Here is a 22,063-nt window from a genome sequence, read left to right as displayed (position 1 = left end):
CCTTCTCTCCCGATTACTCAGTTTGGCCGGGCGGCCAGCTCTAGGAAGAGTCCTGGTGTTTCCAAACCTCTTCCATTTGCGAATGATGGAGACCAGTGCTCGTTGGGACCTTCAATACTGCAGAAGTTTTTTTGTACTCTTCCCCAGATCTGTGCCTCGATACAATCCTGTCTCGGAGGTCTACAGACAATTCCTTGGACTTCATGGCTTGGTTTGATGCATCTGAGCTCAATTTTTTGTGTCACAGCAAAGGGTGTGAATACTTTTGTACATGTGATTTGTTAAATTTTTAATACATTTGCAAAAAATTCACAAACTTTTTTCACTTTGTCATTATGCGGTATTGTGTGTAGAATGTTGAGAATTGTTTTTAATCCATTTTGGAATTAGGCTGTAACATAATGAAATGTGGAAAAAGTGAAGGGGTATGAATACTTTCCGGATGCACTATTTCTGCAATGACAAGAACAATGTGCATACCAAATTTAGTGAATATCTGCGCAACTATATGCCACTAAGAATATTTTAGCATTTATAGTGCCCCCATCTGAGTTTAATTTCCCCCAGCTCATTCTGGCTTTTAGCAAATTGATTTTAAATTCAAAATGTGGCATATAATGCTAAATAAGCCACAACCACATTCATCAATCATTATGGCACTTCAGGTCTTGGTTAATACTTGCCCCCAGAGCACGTGTATAAAATTCTGTCCTCCGGGTATGGAAGTAAACATTTGTGGTATTTGTGGTGCCTCGGGATCAAAATTATTTAATCCTATTACCTAGGAAGGAATAGGCATATCCACCAACATTTATGATGATTGGATCAATTGTTGATGAGTTATGAGCATTTTCATCAAAGCCCTTTGCAAAGAAGTTTTTATTATTGGCAGCCATGTTTTTTAATAATAATCTTTACAAAAACAATATGTTTCCTTGCACTTTCTATTGTCTACTATTATATGAGACTAGCGATACAGGATCACGAAGACGGATATGACTGGTCTTGCTTGTGGTAGCAAAGTTGTCATAGCTCACCAGATTACGTTTCTATTGTCTGAAGGCAAAGACGTGTGAAGAATCAACATCATTTGACTTGACTCCCTATGAAGTGGCCTCAGCCATTAATGCTGTTGACAGGCTGCTGGTGGAGCAGTCTAAAGAAGCCGGCCATGAAGACCCTGTCACTGAAGACTTCAATGTAGAATCCCTCCATTCTGGTCAGAATGCTTATTTGTCTCAACCACTGAAATTGCACACGGGGTGGGAATTATGGCATTTGATTGACAAAAAATGTCAAAGATCTTTGAATGTAATCAACAACTCTACCCTACATACCATGCACTTAAATTTCAGTGTGTCATATCTTTTTGTTTCAGGTTTAAAATTGACATTACCCGACATTGCTAAAATTAAACGTAAGTATTCTTAAAGCTATAAATGAGCATCATTTTAGTAATTACCACAAGTATCTCATGAACCAGATTTGGCTGATAGTCAATTTTCTGTGGGTTTTTTACAAACTGTTTCTGTCTGCTTTGACAGAGATACTGCTGGATCTGGAAGCCGCCATCGATTCCTACGATATTCCAAGCGACATAGGCATCACAAAACCTGGAATGTACGTGAAATTGTGGTAGTGGATAGTAAGCAGATGCAGAATCAGCAATGTCTGTTAATGGATCAGTCCTTCTGTCTAGTCCTTCTTCCAAAAGAAATGTCATTTATTGGTAAGATTCTCTGTCCTCAGTGTCCTGCCTCTTATAATCTCTTTGTACTACAATAAACAGAAGGTTATCGATTTTAAGACCTGAAGTGAAGTATGAAATACTCTTTTACATTTCTTTACTAGAAAAATGGCTTTTATGGCTTCAGATATTTCAATTCCATCTGTGGCATGTTGGGGTATTATTTTACGCTAGAGAAACAAGCTTTAGCCTCCAGACAGAATTCTGGAAGCACAGGTAACACTCCCTTACTGCTCCAGGGCCAAGTTGTAGTGGTATCAAACCTTGGTGTTAACTCCCATCACCGTAATCGCAATCAACGAAAATCCAAATCATTACAATGATTTACAATGACAAGACTCGTGTTGATTTCTTCCTTTTCACTTGCCACACACAGTTAGTTGAATATGGATTTTGAAATAAAGTGTCTTCTGTCTGTCTCAGCTTCATCTATGAGCTGTTACAGAGAGCCAACCTGACCTACAACAACAAGACGGCTGTGTATGAAGCTCTGGAGCAGATCACTGGATACTTAGCAGGACGTCAGTATGGCTTAATTTCTAACATGTCACTTGATTTATGTTACATTTTCTGTTGTCCACCATGTGATGTACAATTTGTAGATGGTGTCTCATCCCTTCATACCCCATACATGTAGGAATGTAATAGATGACACCTTTTGCTGGCGATACCTTTTAATACCCTGTTGAAATACAAAATTATATGTGTAGTCATTTTTATCATTAACAAATGAGTTGTGTGGCTCATTTTCTCATCAGAGCCAGGAATATTCCTGAACACGAGTGGACTGCAACAGCTGGCTAATATCATACAGGTATGCTACGTGGTGAAGTTAAAAATAATAGTTTTAATAATACACTTTTTACACTCTTTATCAGTGAGATGTTTAGATGTGTATCAGTCTCATGTCCGTGTGACGTGACATGTCTCATGTCCTAAATTTCCCTCGGGATGAATAAAGTATCTAGTACAGAGTTAGGACATGGTTAGCCTAACTTAGCATGAATACTGGAGGAAGGGGAAACGGCTAGCCTGGCCCTGTCCAAGGTTAAACCTACTTTACCAACAATTCTGAGGCTCACTGATTAACATGATGTTTCTGTCTAATCTGTACACAAAGAGAAATATAACTGTTTTGTTTTAAGGGGGGAATTACATGCTGGAACAATATTTTGGTGAATCAGGAGCAGTGACTGCAGCTTCCCGTAGTGATGTTGCCACAGTGAGATTGTCAGGTTTTGTATCATTGTGACCAAGGTTAAAACGAAGGTTCCTGTGAATCTTGGATGACCGCCAGAGGCAGTGCTTAACACTGAATATCTTCCGTCGGTACATGCATATGTCAAGTATTTATAGCAACAGTCACACGTGACCTTGAATGACCCCGTTCAGGTATAAGTTCCGGTGTCATCGACAAGATCAGTCCTACAGAACCTTCTTGCTGGATTCCGAGTGACTAAGAACTCTGGTGGTCATCCAGGATTCATGGAATTGTTCTATTTCATCCCTAGTGACCGCCAGAGGCAGTGCTTAACACTGGATGAATTGTAACAACAGAGTCTTGAGGAATCCTGACGAGGCACCTCATGGAGCAGAGGAACTCTGCAGGAGAACCCTGGAGAATGTGCTTGCTGATGCCCATGTGGCTGTGGCGCATATGCTATAGACAAAAGTATTGGGCCACTCCATCGTAATCATTGAAGTCAGGTGTTTCATTCAGTCCCATTGCCATAGATGTATAAAATCAAGCACCTAGCCATGCAGTCTGCCTTTACAAATGTGTGAAAGAATGGGTCGTTCTAAAGAGCTCACTGAATTACAATGTGGTACTATAATAGGATGCCACCGTTGCAACAAGTTCGTGAAATTTCTTCTCCGAGATATTCCACAGCAATGAAGTGGCAGACCATGTAAAGTTACAGAGTCACGTAGTGCGTAAAAGTCGCCAAAGCTCTGCCCACTTTAACTGCAGAGTCCCAAACCAGCTCTGGCATTATTGTCAGCACCAAAACTGTGCACCGGGAGCTTCATGGCATGCGTTTCCATGGCCGAGCAGCTGCATGCAAGCCTTACATCACCAAGCACAATGCCAAGCGTCGGATGGTGTAAAGCACGGCGTCACTGGACTTGTGGAAACGTGTTCTGTGAAGTGACGAATCACATGGCCCAATACTTTTGTCCATATAGTGTATGTCCTCCAAGGGCACACCTCTCAGGGTTGTCCATAATGTGAAGACACTCCTGGTGGAGTGCACTTTACTCTGGGCGGCAGAGAACGTCTATTAATCTACGATCCAGTAGGACAGGCGCTGCTTTGAGAGTGTGCAGCCCTTTCTAGGACCACTGTAACAGATGAAGAGTTGTTCAAACTTATGCTTGCGGTAGCCTCAATTAAAACCTCTGAGGGCCCACAATTGTGCCCCTGAGTAAGGTACTTAACCCCAAGTTGCTCCAAGGAAGACTCCCTGTAGTTAGTTCACTGTAAGGCGGTCTGGATAAGATCGTCTGCTAAATGACCTGTAATGTAATGGCATGAGGTAAGCAGAAACTCAAGGATAGTAGGCACAGAGCAATGTACTGGTTCCTTGTTCCGATTTGTGCACCAGCCAGAAAACCGCTTCCACGTTTTCTTGTCCTGCAGACGAGTAGACGGTGCATTAGCATTCAGAATAGTCATCTTATTTTACAAGAAAATAGGTTGAGTAAAATCTACTGGTTCAGGGCCTAAGGTTTTTGTCGGATCTCTTATGATGGTCATTTTGACCTGGATGAAGGCTTGAGGCTTCTGAACCAGAGTGGACATCAGGCGCCCAAGTTCCTTTGATATCAGGGCAAATGCCTACAATGAAGCAACACTGGTGGAGGAAGTGGCAAAAGTATCCTGCTGCAGGGAAGATGAGAGGGTGAGTATGACGTGAGAGAAGGAGTTGCCGATACGGCCCATGCGCAGCACTGTAACATAAGCCTTAGGAAGCATGTCATCAGGCCCCCATGGAGCCGTCTTCTGCCCCTCTAAAGAGCCACAAGCTGAAGAACAGGAGCCAGGCCCAGAGGCATGGGAGGGTTGCTCCTCGTCGTACTCATTAAGGTCAGCTGTCATCAAGACAATATCCTCCTTTGGAACCAAATCAGCCATAGGTCGATTGGGTGCAGCAGCATTCTCTGTACCAGCACCAGAATGGAGAGCCAGGAGGTGTGACTTCATCTTGGCCAGCTCATCAGTTAGCAGCTCCACCCTAGGAGACAGCTTGTCAGACTTAGCCGGTTCTTGCATGGAGCCCGACGCCTAGAATGTGTAAGTTGGGCTGAAGTCAATTGCTCAGACATGTGTAGGCCAGCTTCACCCATCAGTAGCCCTCACCGCACAGGGCATGATGGTGCAATTCATGCACGCGTCCTCCGAAAGGCCCTCATTCAGGCTGCTACGTCTTGAGTGAGAGCACTCTGCTGACTATAGAAACCAGTACATCGCAGTTGAAGAATTATACCAAAATCGTAGAACACATCATTTCAGTTTACTGCGGCGACAATAATTCTTTGTTTCTTTCTTTTTTTTGTAGCTGGTGTTCTGTGGTGAACCATCAGAAAAGGACAGACAACAGCAGATGGAGTCCAACACGGCTCATTTTAAGGTGCATGTTCATTCTAAGCCTTTAGTGGCCATATGGAAAATTGTTTTGCATCTCCACACACTTGTTAGTTATGTATACAGTGATGTCAGCTATCATATCCGTGTTTTTGGCTCAGGTTCATATCCATCGAGACACCAGCTATCACAAGAAAACACAGAGCGCAGATGTGTGGGCTCCATCTTCATCAAAGAAACAAGGTAATAAAACACCCTTTATTCAGGCACAGAGTTAGAAAAAGTTGGATACTTTACGGGTCGCGGGGGCAGCAGCTCCAGTAAGGAACCCCAAACTTCCCTTCTCCGGGCCACATCCACCAGCTCCGACTGGGGGATCCCGAGTCATTCCCAGGCCAGTGAGGAGATATAATCTCTCCACTGAGTCCTGGGTCTTCCCCAGGGTCTCCTCCCTAGGGAGGTGACCAGGTGGCATCCTTACTAGATGCCCGAACCACCTCAACTGGCTCCTTTCAATGCAAAGGAGCGGCGGCTCTACTCCGAGTCTCTCCTGGTTGGCTTAGCTTCTCACCATATCTCTAAGGGAGACGCCAGCCACCCGTCTGAGAAAACCCATTTCGGCCGCTTGTACCCATGATCTCGTTATTTTGGTCACGACCCAGCCTTCATGACCATAGGTGAGGGTAGGAACGAAGATCGACCGGTAGATCGAGAGCTTTGCCTTCTTGCTCAGCTCTCTTTTCGTCACAACGGTGCGGTAAAGCGAATGCAATACCGCCCTGCTGCTCCGATTCTCCGGCCAATGTCTCGCTCCATCGTCCCCTCACTCGCGAACAAGACCCCGAGGTACTTGAACCTTCACTTGGGGTAAGGGCTCATTCCCTACCTGGAGTAGGCAATCCATCGGTTTCCTGCTGAGAGCCATGGCCTCAGATTTTGAGGTGCTGATCCTCATCCCAACCGATTCACACTCTGCTGCGAACCGATCCAGTGACTGCTGAAGGTCACGGACCGATGACGCCATCAGGACCACATCATCTGCAAAGAGCAGCGATGAGATCCTCAGGCCACCAAACTGCATCCCTCTCTCCTCCACGACTACGCCTCAATATCCTGATAAAGCGCAGCCCTGGCAGAGGCCAACATTCACTGGGAACGAGTCCGACTTACTGCAGGGTATCCGTACACAACTCTCGCTTCGGGCATACAGGGATTGGATGGCCCTCAGAAGTGACCCCCTCACCCCATACTCCCGCAGCACAGTATCACCCGGGGGACCCGGTCATACACCTTCTCCAGATCCACAAAATACATTTAGACCGGATGGGCGTTGTCCGTTGTTACATGACCAGGACGGAATCCGCATTGTTCCTCTTCAATCAGAGGTTCGACTATTGGACGAACACTCCTTTCCAGCACCTTGGAGTAGACTTTACCAGGAAAGCTGAGAAGTGTGATACCCCTGTAGTTGGCACACACTCTCTGGTCCCCCTTTTTGAATAGGGGAACCACCACCCCGGTCTGCCACCCCTTAGGCACTGTCCCAGACCTCCACGCAATGTTGATGAGGCGTGTCAACCAAAACAGCCTCAACACCCAAATACTTCAGCATTTCTGGACGGATCTCATCAACCCCTGCGGCTTTGCCACTGTGGAGTTGTTTGACTACCTCAGTGACTTCCAACAGGGAAATTGACGATGGTCCCCCATCAGCTTCCAGCTCTGCCTCTACCATAGAGGCAGTGTTAGTGTTAGTCGGATTCAGGAGTTCCTCAAAGTGCTCCTTCCACCGACCGATAACCTTCTCAGTCGAAGTCAGCTGTGTACAGCAAGGGCGGGAGTCCTTCTCTGAACTTCTCCCACACCCGCTGCTTTGCCTCCCGCACTAGTTCCGGCTCCTTCCCCCACAGAGAGGTGACATTCCATGTCCCCAGAGCCAGCCTCTGTTTCCCAGGTCTGGTCCGTCGAGGTCCCTGACCATCACTGCCACCTGTGTGACAGCGCACCCGACCCCAGCGGTTTTTCCCATGAGTGGTGGGTGTTTGCTGTTAAAATGTTTGTCATTGGTTTCTCTCACTATCTGCCCATGTTCTGTGTTAACCTGGTTAAATGGGCATTTTGTGTTTCTTTGCACCTCGTAGGCAACATTCTGAGTTACTGGTGCTTTTCTCCTGGCTTCAGCATGCAGAATCTGGTGGATCAAGGTGTTCGCTGCATAATTTTGACCAGTGGTACCCTCTCTCCCCTGTCTTCATTCACTTCTGAGATGAGGATGTAAGTTACCTGTCGTTACTCAAAGCTCATTTTACCTACAGAGGTGCATGTCTCTACCACTGACTGTTCTAAATCATAGGTCGCCTTAACTGAATATTTTCCGTCATTGACCGATTTCTTTCTTTCTTTTAACTGATGGAAAAATCTGAAGGCCGTCCGTCATTATGATTTAATTAATAAATTCACAGCGCATTGAAGAGCTATGGACTGGAGGCTTTGGAACACTAGGGACGATGATGTTGTTCTAGCAGTTTGTCCAGAATGAAATATTTTAACATAAAGTAGAAATTAAGCTGACATGATACATGTAAAACTGACCGCTGAGCAAAGCAGCGAACTCCGGTAACGGGTCAGAGTAGCTAAAAATCAGCTGAATTCATAGTCTTGAGATAAGGTACATCATAAAGTACATCATCAATAGTGTGTGGTATTACAGCGACTGTCCTAATATATTACTATACTCCTGTACTGCTCTGCACCGTACTTGGTATTCTGGTATTGACTATTTCTGGGAAAAAGAGCAACTCTTAATGAAACAATTTCCTACATTATATGTGTCTGTCAGATTTATTCATACCCAAAATTGATGTAATCTATATTTTTAGTATCTTCTTCATTGAATACAAAGGATCTTCACATCAGAGACATTTTCCTCACAGCTTCCTAAGCACCTTACATAAAAATCATCAGGAAAGTTATGAAAAACATGAAATTTTAACCTTTCCGGTACTCAAACCCGAGTCATTAGTAATTTTCTTGTTTTTAACAGGTATACCTTGATCTTGATCCCAATGTTTAATGTTCTTGCTTTTGGTGTAGAAATTTTTCAGTGAGTCTGGAGAACAGCCATGTGATTGAGCGGGACCAGATCTTTGTTGGCATCATTGAGCGAGGCCCCGATGGAGAGCAGTTAAGTTCAGCGTATGCTAGAAGGTTCGTATTCCGTTCTATAGACAAGTTTCCCACTTTTATATCAAAGAAGTCACATATGGCAACCACAGTCCCTTGATATAAACCATGTTGGAATATATTTAGTTTTGTCTGTATTCTTGTATTGGAGTGCCTGCCCACAATAAAAAAAGTGAAATCACAAGTGGTGATGGTTTATTGAGCAGAGTTGCACATGTTTTTGTAATCTGTCCTATTTAGAAGTTAGATGTTCCTGCTTACAAGTCAGCAAAACAAATTTCTTCTCTTTTCTTTTAATTTGTTTGGCTGAGCTTTTTAAACTCCGATTCCTGTATTTTACATAGGAAAATCCATCTCCTTATATAGCAACCATATCTTATGTGTACTGACACAACTTCCTGATGTGACTCTGCCTTTGGAGCCTGAATGTTACTTGCATAGTAAAATAGTGTTTCTCTACAGATGATTTACCTTCTTGTTGTGACATTGTGAACTAAATAAAACTAATTATCTTTCCTTCTATGACAGATTTGTTCCTGAAAACATGATGTCTTTAGGCAACACTGTTGGTAAGATCAAACAATACAGAATGTTTTTATTCTAACATGTTTTTGAAGACATGTCCTATTTGAACAGGAGGCTTATTTGTGCCTGTATATGAGATTTCTTATCATAAAATGAATGTGTTGCTTCCTGTGTTCTTTCCTCAGCTAACTTGAGCCGTGTGGTTCCTCATGGTCTCTTAGTGTTTTTTCCCTCCTTCCCTGTAATGGAAAAAACCCTGGACTTCTGGAGAGTAAATAGAAATTCAGCAGAATCACCTTATCATTATATTATATTGTATTTTATTATGGCTGTTCCAAATATTTTTTATTGAGTATTGCCCTGTAAAGGTCAGGTTCTGTGTGTGTGTGTGTGTCCAGGCTAACGGTCATGCGGATCGCATTGAAAGTGTGAAGCCCATATTTGTTGAACCTAAAGGAAAGGGCACCTTTAATGAGGTGAGTCTGATTTTAGTAAATATCTAAATGCACTTTCAAACTTCCATCTGAACAATTTCTAGGTTTCTTCAAAGAAACCTGGAACAAACAACAATATTTCATGATTGGTCATGGTGTGACCTTGAGGTTTTGTGAGTGTGAGCACTGATAACAACAATTGATTTTGTCTCCCTATCTGTTCTTAGGTTATTGACGGATATTACAGCAAAGTCAATGATCCAACATCCAAAGGAGGAACCTTTTTGGCTGTGTGTCGAGGGAAGGTGAGGTTACTGTGAGTCCATAAAGTTTGGAAATGTTTTGAAATATACAGCAATCCCGGCGCCAAGATAAAGTAACTAAGGTGGCTGGCTGGTTTCATAAAATACAATTCATTAATTGAACTACATACACTAGCCTCAGAAATGCTAAATATCTACAGCATGGGGTGTCCCGGTAGCTCACCCAGTAAAACAGGCGACCCACATATAAAGGCTGAGTCCTTGCCACAGCGGCCACTGGTTCGAGTCCCACCTGTGGCCATTTGCTGTATGTCGTTCCCCTTCTCTCTCTCCCCCTTTCACAATCTGCACTTCACTATCATAAAGGCATGAAAAGCCCAAAAATATAACTTAAAAAAGTAATAGGATGCTGTTTCACAATCAACTAATACATTTATTAATGAGGCCGTATGTATGTATACGTTTATATATACATTAAAACATTTTTATTTATTATTTATATACTTATTTATATATTTATTATTTATATACTTTATTCTAACCCTTAAAACCTCTCTCTCTCAAAGATAACAAATTAAATTTCAAAAACCTTTAATACCACAATTTCCATGACGCATTAATCTACATTTTCATCTTTCAAGAAACCAAAAACTGACATAAAATGTTAAATCTTAACCATAGACCAGACATGGGCAAACTACGACCCGCGGGCCATATACGGCCCGTTAGACTTTTTAATCCGGCCCGCCGAACGTGTCCAAATTATAGTAAAAACCCATGGATGTGTAAAAACCTCATTCATTTCCCTTTTTCACCCTTTCCCCTGCAATACCCTCGTTTCCCCAATAGATGGCACATTAGTAGACACATTTGAGCACAAAGCGCCTCCTGGTGCAGTATACAATGAAAACTTAGGATGGGTCTTTTTTCACGGAGAAGCGCGACAAATCCTTTGTTTTTCCCCAACATACAGGGTGCACCATCAGTACACACAGAAATCAGTTTATCCATCGCTAGATTTTTTTCTTTGGCGAACTCCATGAAAGACTTGAATAAATCCTCTCCTCTTGTTGAGCCTTTCATTGGCAAAACAGTAACACTTTCCTCACGCATTGTGTCACCTGCAGCATACCTTGCAATAATGCTAAACTGAGATAAATGGCTAACGTCTGTCGACTCATCTAACGCGAGAGAAAAGTATGTCCCTGTGTTTATGTCCTTAATTTGCATTTCCTCAACTTGATTTGCCATCATGATGGTACGGTCGTGAACAGTCCTTGCTGACAGAGGCATGTCTTTTATTCGTTTGATTATCCTGTCTTTATGTGGGAAGTCATCAAACAGTTCATTGGCCACATCAAGCATGAAACTTTTGGCATACTCGCCATCTGTGAATGGCTTTCCATTCCTTACTATTGCCAAAGCACCAGCAAAGCTAGCCAAATTCCCGTCACCTTGCTTGGTCCATCCGAGGAGTTGCTGCTGACTGGTTAGCACTCTCCGCTGTAGCTCTTCGCAGGCCTTTTTCCTGCTGTCCCCAGCTGGATATTTCGACGCAAATGAAGCATGGTGTGTATCAAAGTGCCGCTTTACATTTGTCCGTTTCATGGATGCAATTTTATCGTTGCATATCAAACATACCGCAGATCCTGCTCTCTCCACAAATGCAAATTCCTCTGTCCACACGGCCTGGAACAGACTATAATCCTCATCTTTTTTTCTTTTCGACATCTTTTCTGTTTTAAGGGTTGGAAGCAGATAAACTAGCTGGCTAACTGACGAAAAGGAGGAGTTTATTTCTCGACCTCTTAACAACCCGTTCAATGAATCGCTCCGCATTATCCAATTAAAATGTTTGGTGTCGACTATTTTATATTTGGAATTTTATTTTCAAAACTAATTTCTGCTAAACGTTTTACTTTAAAATAAAATGATTTATTAATTGTTAATCATGTTAAAAAATGTCAGCTCAAAATTGTCGGCGAGCCATATGGCGTCATCAAAAGAGCCATATATGGCTCGCGAGCCATAGGTTCCCGACCCCTGCACTAATGAAAACAAAGTTCTGAGTGTTATCTTCCACTTCTGCCAATAAATTCCCATAAATCGTACACAATGATCTTTTAAGACTAATGTAATATGGCAGTTAATGTATTAACATAGAGTAATTTCCTTTTATAACATAAGTTTACATAAATGTGTCCCTCTCACAGCATTTCTATAAATGTGTTCCTGTGACAGGCTAGCGAGGGACTGGATTTTGCAGACAACTTTGGTCGGGGTGTCATCATCACCGGCCTTCCTTTCCCTCCAAAGATGGACCCTCGAGTCACCCTGAAGATGCAGTTCCTGGATGAGATAAGTCGGAAGAAAACTCCCGGGATGAAGGTGAGTGGATACTGCCTACTGAGTTTCACTGAAAAGGCTTGATGTTGTCTTAGTGGCTTAATCTAATTGTCTATCTGTGTCAGATGAGTTCAATTATGTTGTTTTTGTAAATTTGGGAACATTAAAAGCTTTAGTTGTTTGCTGTGGGAAGGTGTGGTACATAGTGAGAGCCTGCTCAGAGAAGAGCCAGAAACAGGCTGAGCCTGAGAGGGAGAATGCTCAGGGACCAGCTCAAACTGAAGAGCAACATCAACTGAGTAACTAAAAGGCTCCATCTGAGGCCGAGAAATCAGCTGAGAGTCCTCAGACTCAGACTGGGGGAATCGCTGGGGGTGAGATGAGTAAAAAGAAAAATGACTGATACTGAGCAAACTGCTGTCCTTGCAGTCACAGCAGTATACACAGTAAGTGAAAGGGAAGATGAAAATGGACCTAAAGTTTCTGCAAAGAAAAAGACAAAAGAAGTCTCTCAGGCCAAAAAAGTAGCGGAGGAGGATATTGTAAACATCCAGCCTCTTACCGCCTCACAGATTTCTATTGGTCCGATGTAGGAACAGCTGTTAAAAAGTGCAGCAAGTTGCTTTTAAACTCAATAACAGCGCAAATGAACATGGGAGGGGAAAGAGGGTTTGTGGACCCAGGAGTATTATAGGTTAAAGAAACTGGTCCTGAAAATCAGGATAGAACTTTTAAATGAAGAAGAAACCAAGAACATGGAAGGCAGCCTGTCTGCTGGCGGTTTTTAGTAGAGGTGTAATTTTTTATCTGTGTGTCTCTCTTCTGATTGTATTAGTAATTTTAAAATATCCACTCTAAATATTAATGGAGCTAGAGATGTGGAGAAGAGGGCTTGTCTTTTTGAGTTTTTAAAACTGAAAAGAAAAAACATAGTAATGGTACAGGAAACGCACAGAGACACTTTAAACAACACTTTAAACGGGACAGACTGGAGGAGGGAATGGCACAGGGAGGTGGTTTTAATTGATTTTTGCAGCACCAGTGGATTGCTATTTACTAAAAACTTTATACACAAGTCCTACAAAGTAGAGGAAAGAACAAAGACAGTTGGTGGTGAGAGATAAGTATGAGCTTTTTAACCTGTTTTTCATTAACGTATACGCTCCAAACCCAGGACCTGCCAGAGTCCAGTTTTTAAACGAGCTCAGTGCTGTTTTAGCTGAGTGTGAACTAGAAGAGATTTTATTTTTAGGGGGAGATGTTAACCTCACAGAATGATGTACTGGACAGAAAGCATGGAGAACCTCATGCTGCATGAAGCAGCTGGTGGAAACGCACAGTAGCTAAGTTACACAGGTTTTATTGTTTTAAGCACCATTTTAATATTTTTAAAGGGTACACAATATTGGCTGTTGGCTTTTCTGACCATTCGATTGTTTCTTGTGATGTTTTTATTTCAAACATTAAGAGTAAGTCTGTGTATTGGCATTTTAGAGAGGTTTTTATTTTATTTTTGGAAAGGTTTTAGTAATTGGAAGGGGGATTTTAGTACTTTGAGGCAGTGGTGGCATTTTGGGAAAGCTGACATCAAGCAGCTTTGTCTACAGTACACTTTCAATGTTTCTCGAGACATCACCAAGTCTATCAGAGATGGATCCACTATGTCGACCTCCAGAGTCCACAGGAAATCGAGGCTGCATTGAAGACCTCAAGTCTAAAAAAGCCATCTTGGCAGACCAGTTGGTCTCTAGAGGACAGGGGTACTGGTCCGGTCACGATTCCAGAGCGCTGCTCTAATGGACTCACCAACAAAGTACTTATTCAGCCTGGAGAAGAACGGGCGGCGCAGGTTCATCCATGCTCTGTGACCGGCAGGATGACAGCAACTGACAGGAACCAACCAGATCCGGCAGAGAGCGGTGGACTTTTACTCCAACCTGTATACCGTTGAGTACACAAAAGAAGTGGTGGCCTTCAACGTGTTCTGCAGAAGCCGGCCCAGAGTCTCTGAGGAGGCCAACAAGGAGCTGGAAGGCCTGAGAAGGTACTCGTGGCACTGCAGAGCATGCAGGGAGGAAGGCCCCTGGAATCGATGGTCTCTACCTGGAGTTTTATAAGACTTTCTGGGATGAATTTAAAACTGATATAGTGGACGTGTTTGCAGAACGTTTTATTGACTCCTTCCTTCCTCAGAGCTGCAGGAGGGCAGTACTGACTCATGCCCAAAAAAGGGGGACCTACAGGCTATTAAGAACTGGAGGCCCGTCTCTCTGCTCTGTTTGGACTAAAAGCTACTGTCCAAAGTCCTGTCCCCTGAAGAAGGTGACGGACCACGTCATCAGGTACATTGTTGACAACGGGTCATTAATTCTGGATATTGACCTGATTGAGCATCGTTACCTATGGTTCGGCCTCAGCTCTGGTTTGATCGCCAAGATAAAGGTGATGTATGAGAACATTGAGAGTGTTGTTAAAATAAATGGTGGTCTGTGTAAACCCTTTAAGGCAGGGGTCTCAAACTCAATTTACCTGGGGGCCGCTGGAGGGAAAGTCTGGGTGAGGCTGGGCTGCATCAAATATTCCACAAAAAAAGGGTTTCAAGTTTTCCAAAAAAAAGTAATAACAGTTCAGAACATGAACGGTTCTTCAGAACATACTCCTTGCTGCCAGAGACCTGGCAGCGCTTCCTCTTACACAGCTGAGCCACATTTAGCTTGAGGGAGGAAGCAATTGAGACCCTCAGTATGGCTTGAAGATGCTCATCAGTAAGTTTGGACCTGTACTTTGACTTATTAAAGTTCATGGTGGAGAAGAGCTTTTCACACAGATATGTGCTCCCAAAAGGCACATGGTCCGCTTGAACATCCTGGAAAGCTCAGGGAAGGTGGGGGCAATTCTCTCAAAAATGGTCCAAGCTTGTCTGCTTTACCACTCACCTCAACTTTGCTTTGAGTTCAGAATTGCACTGCAGGTCAATGAGCTCCATTTGAAGCACAGGAGGGGCATCTTGCACATCAAAGGAAAAGGGGATCAAATTCCTCCTGTAGCTTTACAATGGCATCAGTATACTTCTCACCACATCCTTGAGTGCCTTGCATGCTGGGAAATGGCAGAGGTTTGTCTGAGAGAGCTGGGCTTTCCATAACACAAGTTTTGTGGAGAATGCTCTGACGTTGTCATAGGCAGCACTGACAAGCTGCCCCTGGCCTTGTAATTTCTTGTTCAGTACATTCAGCTCCTGTGTGATGTCAACAAGCTAAGTCCATGAACCATTTGGGATCACTTAGCACAGGAACAGCCATCCCATCCTTCTTCATGAAGGCTTTCACTTCTGCTCTCAACTCAAAAAACCTCTTCAAGACGTTTCCCCTATTGAGCCAACGTACCTCGGTGGAGTAGAGCACATCCTCATATGCTGACTATTTCCTCCAAAAAGGCGCGGAACTGGCGGTGCTTTAAGCCCCTGTATCTGATATGGTTGATGCATTTCACAACGACAGACATCACATTGTCAAACTTCAGGCATTTGCTGCAAAGGGCCTGCTGATGGATAATGCAGTGCAGAGCAATGGCCTCCTCCACACCCTCATCTTCCAGATGAATTTGGTGTGAATTTGAAAAAGTGCCACCAGTCCATTTCTCCTCCCTGTCATTGATGGCGCTCCGTCGGTTGTTATTCCAGCAAACCTTTTCCATGGTAAACCGGCATCCACAATGGCATCACACAGCTGGCGGAATATTTCCTGAGCGGTGGTCTGGCCATGCATTGGAATCACTGTGAGCAACTCCTCCATCATTTCAAAATTGTCGTCAACACCGCGGACATACATTGCGAGCTGCGCATTGTCAGTGATGTCTGTGCTCTCATCAAGAGCGACTGAGTATGCACGGAAATGTTTGGCTTTCTCACGCAGTTGATCGTATATGTTACCTAACAGGTCAGAAATGCGCTCTGCCACTGTGTTGGCTGAAAGGCTGATGTTGCTTAACTGAGCCTTCTTTTCCAGACAGACTATACTTGCAGCCTGTAACATGCACTTTTTGATGAACTTGCCATCTTTGAATGGCTTTCCCGCATTAGCAATCACTCTCTTTGTTTGCTTTCTTGAAAAAACTTGTTGCCCCAGTAGACATGTTTTAAGATTGGCGACCCGGTCCTCTCTCTCATCTCCCTGGTATTTTGCATACTCCTCAGCATGTCTAGTTGAGTAATGACGTCTGATGTTGTATTCCTTGTGCACCGCAACTTTCTCTGTGCATATAAGACACGTCGGGGTGCCCCTGTGCTCAACAAAAAAATATTCCGTCTCCCACTTTTCCTGAAATTGTCTGCTCGTCGCCAACCTTTCTCTTCACGGCAGGTTTTGAGAAAGACATGACTGGGGCTGGGTGACAAAAAATATAAAACTCCCAGGGCAACGACTCGTGCAATGACTCGGCAAAGAGGTGTGTGTGAGAAAAAATGCGCAGGCAGCACTAACACTAAACTTTGATGTCAAGTAGGGGGCCACAAAATATCGTCCAGCGGGCCTCAATTGGCCGTGAGTTTGAGACCCATGCTTTAAGGTAACCAGGGGGATTAGACAAGGCTGCTCGATGTCCGGCATGTTGTGCGCATTTTCAATTGAATCACTGTTCATGTTGTTTTATCGGCCTATGCAGACGACATCATTGTTTTTTATAAAGAAAACAAGAAGATGTAGTTAATTTAGGAAAAAATACCACACCAGTGACATTCTGGATGAAAGGATTAAAAGACTATTTTAATGGCTCTGAAACCCCTGATGCAGGGGATCCTTTTCCTGACCTTGAATTCCTAAAAATCCACATGCAAAACGGAAAAGGATTTTATAAACTGTATTGTGGCCATACACAAAGAGAAACTAAGCGAGAGGAATGACACGGTGTGGAGACAAAGACTAAATGTACCAGAAGACCGTAAGCAACTGAACAAGAGGTCAGGAGACCTGCAGTGGAGGATCTTCTACGGAGCTCTGGGTGAACTGCTTCATCTCGAAGATAAATCCACCGTGCCTTCAGAGTGTCCATTCTGTCCACACACTGAGACTATAACGCACTGCTACCTGAACTGTCACAGACTGAAACCTCTTTAAAAAAAATTAAAAACAGTTTTTTTTTAGACTGTGTGTTGGGTTCTTACAGAGACTGCTTTTATTTTGGTGCAGAAAATAAAATGCAAAAAAATGTCAACTGCTGAATTTTATTGTGGGTCAGGACAAACTGTCGATATATAAAAGCAGAAAGAACAAATTGAAAAATGCAGCAGGACAAGAGCTAAAAATAAAAGTGAGAGTGGGGGATTCCACTCTATGATGAACAACATTGATGAGTGTTTTAACCCAGTGGTGTTTTACTATAGCTGTGTGCTCTTCATCTCCGTTTGGATGAGCTTTTAATTGTGAAAGTGATTATTTTTTTAAAACGTTTTATTTATTGAAAATAAAGATTTTATAAAAGAAATCTCTCTCTCACACGCACAGTACCTGTCTGGGCAGGAGTGGTACAGACAACAGGCCTTCAGAGCTGTGAACCAGGCCATCGGTAGAGTCATTCGCCACAAGGAGGACTATGGAGCCATCTTGCTGTGTGATCAGAGGTCAGTCAGATCATCACTTCCTATTAGATACTATGGGCCTCATGCACGGACCATAAGAACAGATTTCTAGACTGAAATAAGTTGAGTAATCGATCTAAAGAAAATGTATCTATATTGATAATCAATTATGCGAATGTTCTAAACATACACAGCTCTCTCTCCCAGGACAGACAGATGTGCAACAGATGTCGTGTGTACAGAAAAAACAACATAACAAAATTACAACAGGGACAATCCATATGATTATGATTATGTGAACACATGAAAACGTAGAAAGACTCCATGGCCACACAGTGTTTGATGGTGCCGCAGGAAACCAAGAGGGTAGAGGGCATTTCCCTGGAGCACCAATCTTCCGACCTGATGTTTTGATGTAAAAATGATAAATCGTGGCATGGCAGGCTGTATTTATTTATTTATTCTCTCTAGGAGGCGAAACGGCATGCGCTCGAGCTCCCTCTTTCTGTTTTATCAGAAATCAGCAATCCTTTATTAGTCCCATAATGGAGAAATTTATCTTGTCACAGCAAAATAACATATGAAGTAAAAAGGCTGTACGCAATAATTAAATAGAATAAAAAATAATATAAGTACCAAGTGGTTGATAGAAAATAAAGTGAATATTGCACATGGCAGTGATAATTGCACAAATTATAAAAAGTGAGTATTGTAGATGGCAGTGATAATTGCACAGCAGTGGTGGAATAGTCTGTTCTTGGTGTGGTGGTCTACCGCTCTATCTTTCCATGTTTGTATGATACGCTCTGGAGAGAGCTGCTTGTTGGGCCAAACTCCGCCGAAGAGCGTTAACTTTATCCAAATGCGCTCGTTCAGTGCAGTTCGGCATGTTTCGTGCTATAATGATGCTCAAGATTATTTTTCACCGCAAGTGCATCCACACAAACTAGGCACACTGGCCTTTTACTTCTACAAAGAAATAATCGTTCGTCCATTTCTCCTAGAAAGTGCAACCTTCCGCATCCACCTTTCTCTTGTTTACACTCGCCATATTGCGTTCGCAAGTTTTTTGACATGACGTTACCACGTGATGACATGTTCCACTTGTGTTGTGTTCAAGGACACTGACACTGACCTTGGCCAGGAAAAACAGTCAGTCGCCCGTTTTTGACATTAAATCTAGACATTACTGTCTAGATTTATTTGGGTTTTTTTCTAGTGGATTTGTTTGCGTGTGTTTATGAATTACTTCGAGGGCCGGATCAAATGGTCTCGCGGGCCATATACGGCCCGGAGGTTCCCCACCCCTGGTCTAAAGGATCGCTACTGCAGTACTGCAGTACTACGTCCACCTGCATCCTTTATGTTGTAAATGATCAAATGAATGATCGCCGATTATTTCAGGATCATGGCACAGACATTTTGTAGACATTGTAACTGAGCCGAGGTAACATTTGAGTTAATGATGATGATGATGAAGGATAACTTGACTTTTCCCACAGGTTTAGAAACTCTGATGCCAGGGGTCAGCTTCCATCGTGGGTCAGGCCTTATGTGCGTCTGTATGGCAGCTTTTGGGAATGTAATCCGTGACCTATCTCAGTTCTTCCGGGTTGCACAAAAAATGGTAGGTTCTAGCATATACCCAGTTACAAAATGTTAAAATTCCTTCCATTAACTACTTTTTAAATGTTGATTTGACAAGGATTTGTGATGTCTGATGTGACAGCAGTGCACTGTAACTCAGTAACTCATGTTTGTTTTTAGAGCTGAAGGCATAAACAATATATATTTTAAAATATATACGTTGTATATGTTCTCAGAAATCATAATATTGTTACAATAATCCTCAGACTCCAATGTACACCCCACAACTGTCTTATCTTTCTACACACACACATGCATGTCTAACTCAGGTCTTCATGCATAACTGCATGTCTATCAGCTCTCAAGACAAATGTCCTTCTGATGAATTACAGAGCACTGCAACAGGAGATTTCTGTCCTAAAGAAAAGATTTACCGTTAACCATAACACATGGGGAAAAACAGTGCTTGAATATGCGGCCGCAGTCTGTGTGTACTTAGCCCCCCTGGGTGAAGTTCAGAGGTGGGATTTCCACAAGTTCTATAAGTTCATAAAATAAATGATAACGTATCGGAAAGAATCCCAGTCCCGCCACAAAAACACGCCCCCCCTGCTCGGACTTTGAACTCAACCTTCATTTTGATCAACTATACACCTGTATATTTTCTTCACTGCATCTTGTACAGTTGCAATGCTATCGTGGTCACATAAATCTTTCCACACAAACAAACAAACACACACACACACACAAAGTGAAAGCAATAGCAGCGTGGCTGTTGTGGCTGGTATTGAGGGAGACGCACCGTGCCAACATTACATGTAAACCGCTTTGACTGTTTGATAAACACAGCACATGTATCTGCATATGAAAAGGAGGCATAAAAGCCACAGTAAGTCCTGATTATGTGTTGGAACTGCATTATGGACGTTGAGTACAGTTTAATTTGTCGGCTTGTACTGACTTTTTGTGATTGTGTTTGAATGTGCCAGAGGCCTGTGGCACAGAAGAAGGCTGCAGCAGAGAGCTGTGGGACAGTGTGTTTACCAGACACTCAGTTCTCTAGCTTCACTTCCTGCTCATCCTCCCAAAGCTCCCTCACCCAGAAGGCCAAGCTGCTGGATGCCCACCTTCCCAGCCTTAAGCGAAGGAGACTTGGTGAGTATAAAGATTAAAGGCAAATGTTTCCATGCCTCCTTTAAATCCACAGAGCAAGGATTAGTCCTTCCTTGATTTGATAGTAACCCATTTTTTGTGATCAGATAAACACACAGGAGCCAATGGGATGGCGAGGATATGTATTGAGTATGAGTGTGAGGTGCAGCAGGGTCAGAAGAGACCAGCCAACCTACTGGATGCTCTGGAGCGAGGGGACCACTGTAGTGGAGAGGACGACAATGCTGTTGTGGGCGAAGAGAAGGTAGCTCGTTAGTCCTATTAGTAGCCAATTTACTGTGGTAAATGTGTGGTGCAATAGATAATATGTGTGTATATATATATATATATATATATATATATATATATATATATATATATATATATATATATATTCACACATGGCCTATATATATTATATATATATATATATACATTATATATATTATATATTTATATATATTATATAATTATATATATATATATATATATATATATATATATATATATATATATATATATATATATATATATATATATATATATATATATAGGTAAGGGAAGACTGGGTTTCCTTACTGGAGATGCTGCCCCCCGCGACCCGACCCCGCATATATTATATATTATATATATAATATATATATATATATATATATATAATTATATATATATATTTATATATTTATATATATATATATATATATATAAGGTAAGGGAAGATTGGGGCTCCTTACTGGCCCCCGCGACCCGACCCCGCATATCTATATATATATAGATATATATATATATATCTATATATATATATATATATATTATATATATATATCTATATATATATATATATATATATATCTATATATATATATATATATATCTATATATATATAGATATATATATATATCTATATATATATAGGCCATGTGTGAAGTGGGTCGGTAAAACTATTACTGATGTGTGTCATGCCATGAAACAACAATAGTTAAGTATTTCCAAGAGGACTAAACTTATTTGTTAAATTGAACCTACTTTTTTTTTTGAAGGCAAACCATTTGTCCACACTGTCTCTTCAATGTGACAAGAGGATGGATGATGAACACCGGGGAGGAAAACGTAAAATAAAATTGGTCCAAGAACAGGTACATTTAATCAGTACAGTAGTAAGTTGTTGGTGTTTCTTTAGATGCTTTACACCACTCAGACTCTCCACTGGAGGTGTTCAGCTACAGTGTTGCACTTAGATCTCCACACCCAATACACCAGGGGTCACTAACAAGCGGACCGCAGTCTGAGTCCAGACCCAGACGCCGACCTATCCGGACCCGGACCAATAATCAATAAATTATTAATTTTGACGGGGCACTTCTATTTTAACCGGCGCAGCTTTTCTTGTTTTTACGGCACTGATTTAGCCGTTCAGGAAACTCACAGACCAATTACATGTGAGTTAAGCCATCCCACGTGATGCTACTCGGCCAATCTAGGCTACTTCAATATATATCACACTAATTCATAACGCATGTTAGACATTATGATGCTCCGGACCTTTGCTCGCGGAAATTTTCTCTAACTGGACCTCTTAGAATTTTTGTTGAATACTCCTGCAATACACAATCATTTACTTGCAGCTACACACAGTGCACATGTCTGTACCAGCCACTTCACTC

At 42.3% G+C, this 22,063-nt stretch overlaps 1 protein-coding gene across 1 annotated transcript in view; it reads left to right on the top strand.

Annotated features, from left to right (window-relative positions):
- The window catches only part of rtel1 (regulator of telomere elongation helicase 1), a 49,166-nt gene that overhangs the window by 11,321 nt on the left and 15,782 nt on the right, over positions 1–22,063 (top strand). The window contains 20 exon segments of the mRNA XM_029447093.1: positions 1,063–1,219; positions 1,379–1,417; positions 1,545–1,620; positions 2,171–2,268; positions 2,506–2,561; positions 5,308–5,379; positions 5,495–5,576; positions 7,475–7,607; positions 8,427–8,540; positions 9,045–9,085; positions 9,227–9,312; positions 9,440–9,517; positions 9,703–9,780; positions 11,980–12,126; positions 17,586–17,701; positions 19,162–19,228; positions 19,230–19,286; positions 20,236–20,401; positions 20,506–20,663; positions 21,440–21,535. Of these exon segments, the coding sequence (XP_029302953.1) occupies positions 1,063–1,219; positions 1,379–1,417; positions 1,545–1,620; positions 2,171–2,268; positions 2,506–2,561; positions 5,308–5,379; positions 5,495–5,576; positions 7,475–7,607; positions 8,427–8,540; positions 9,045–9,085; positions 9,227–9,312; positions 9,440–9,517; positions 9,703–9,780; positions 11,980–12,126; positions 17,586–17,701; positions 19,162–19,228; positions 19,230–19,286; positions 20,236–20,401; positions 20,506–20,663; positions 21,440–21,535 (1,917 nt within the window).

Source organism: Cottoperca gobio, chromosome 2 (genome assembly GCF_900634415.1).
Source record: "Cottoperca gobio chromosome 2, fCotGob3.1, whole genome shotgun sequence".
Taxonomy (NCBI): domain Eukaryota; kingdom Metazoa; phylum Chordata; class Actinopteri; order Perciformes; family Bovichtidae; genus Cottoperca; species Cottoperca gobio.
Note: the sequence above shows the minus strand (reverse complement) of the source record. Positions and strands in the feature narration are given on the sequence as shown.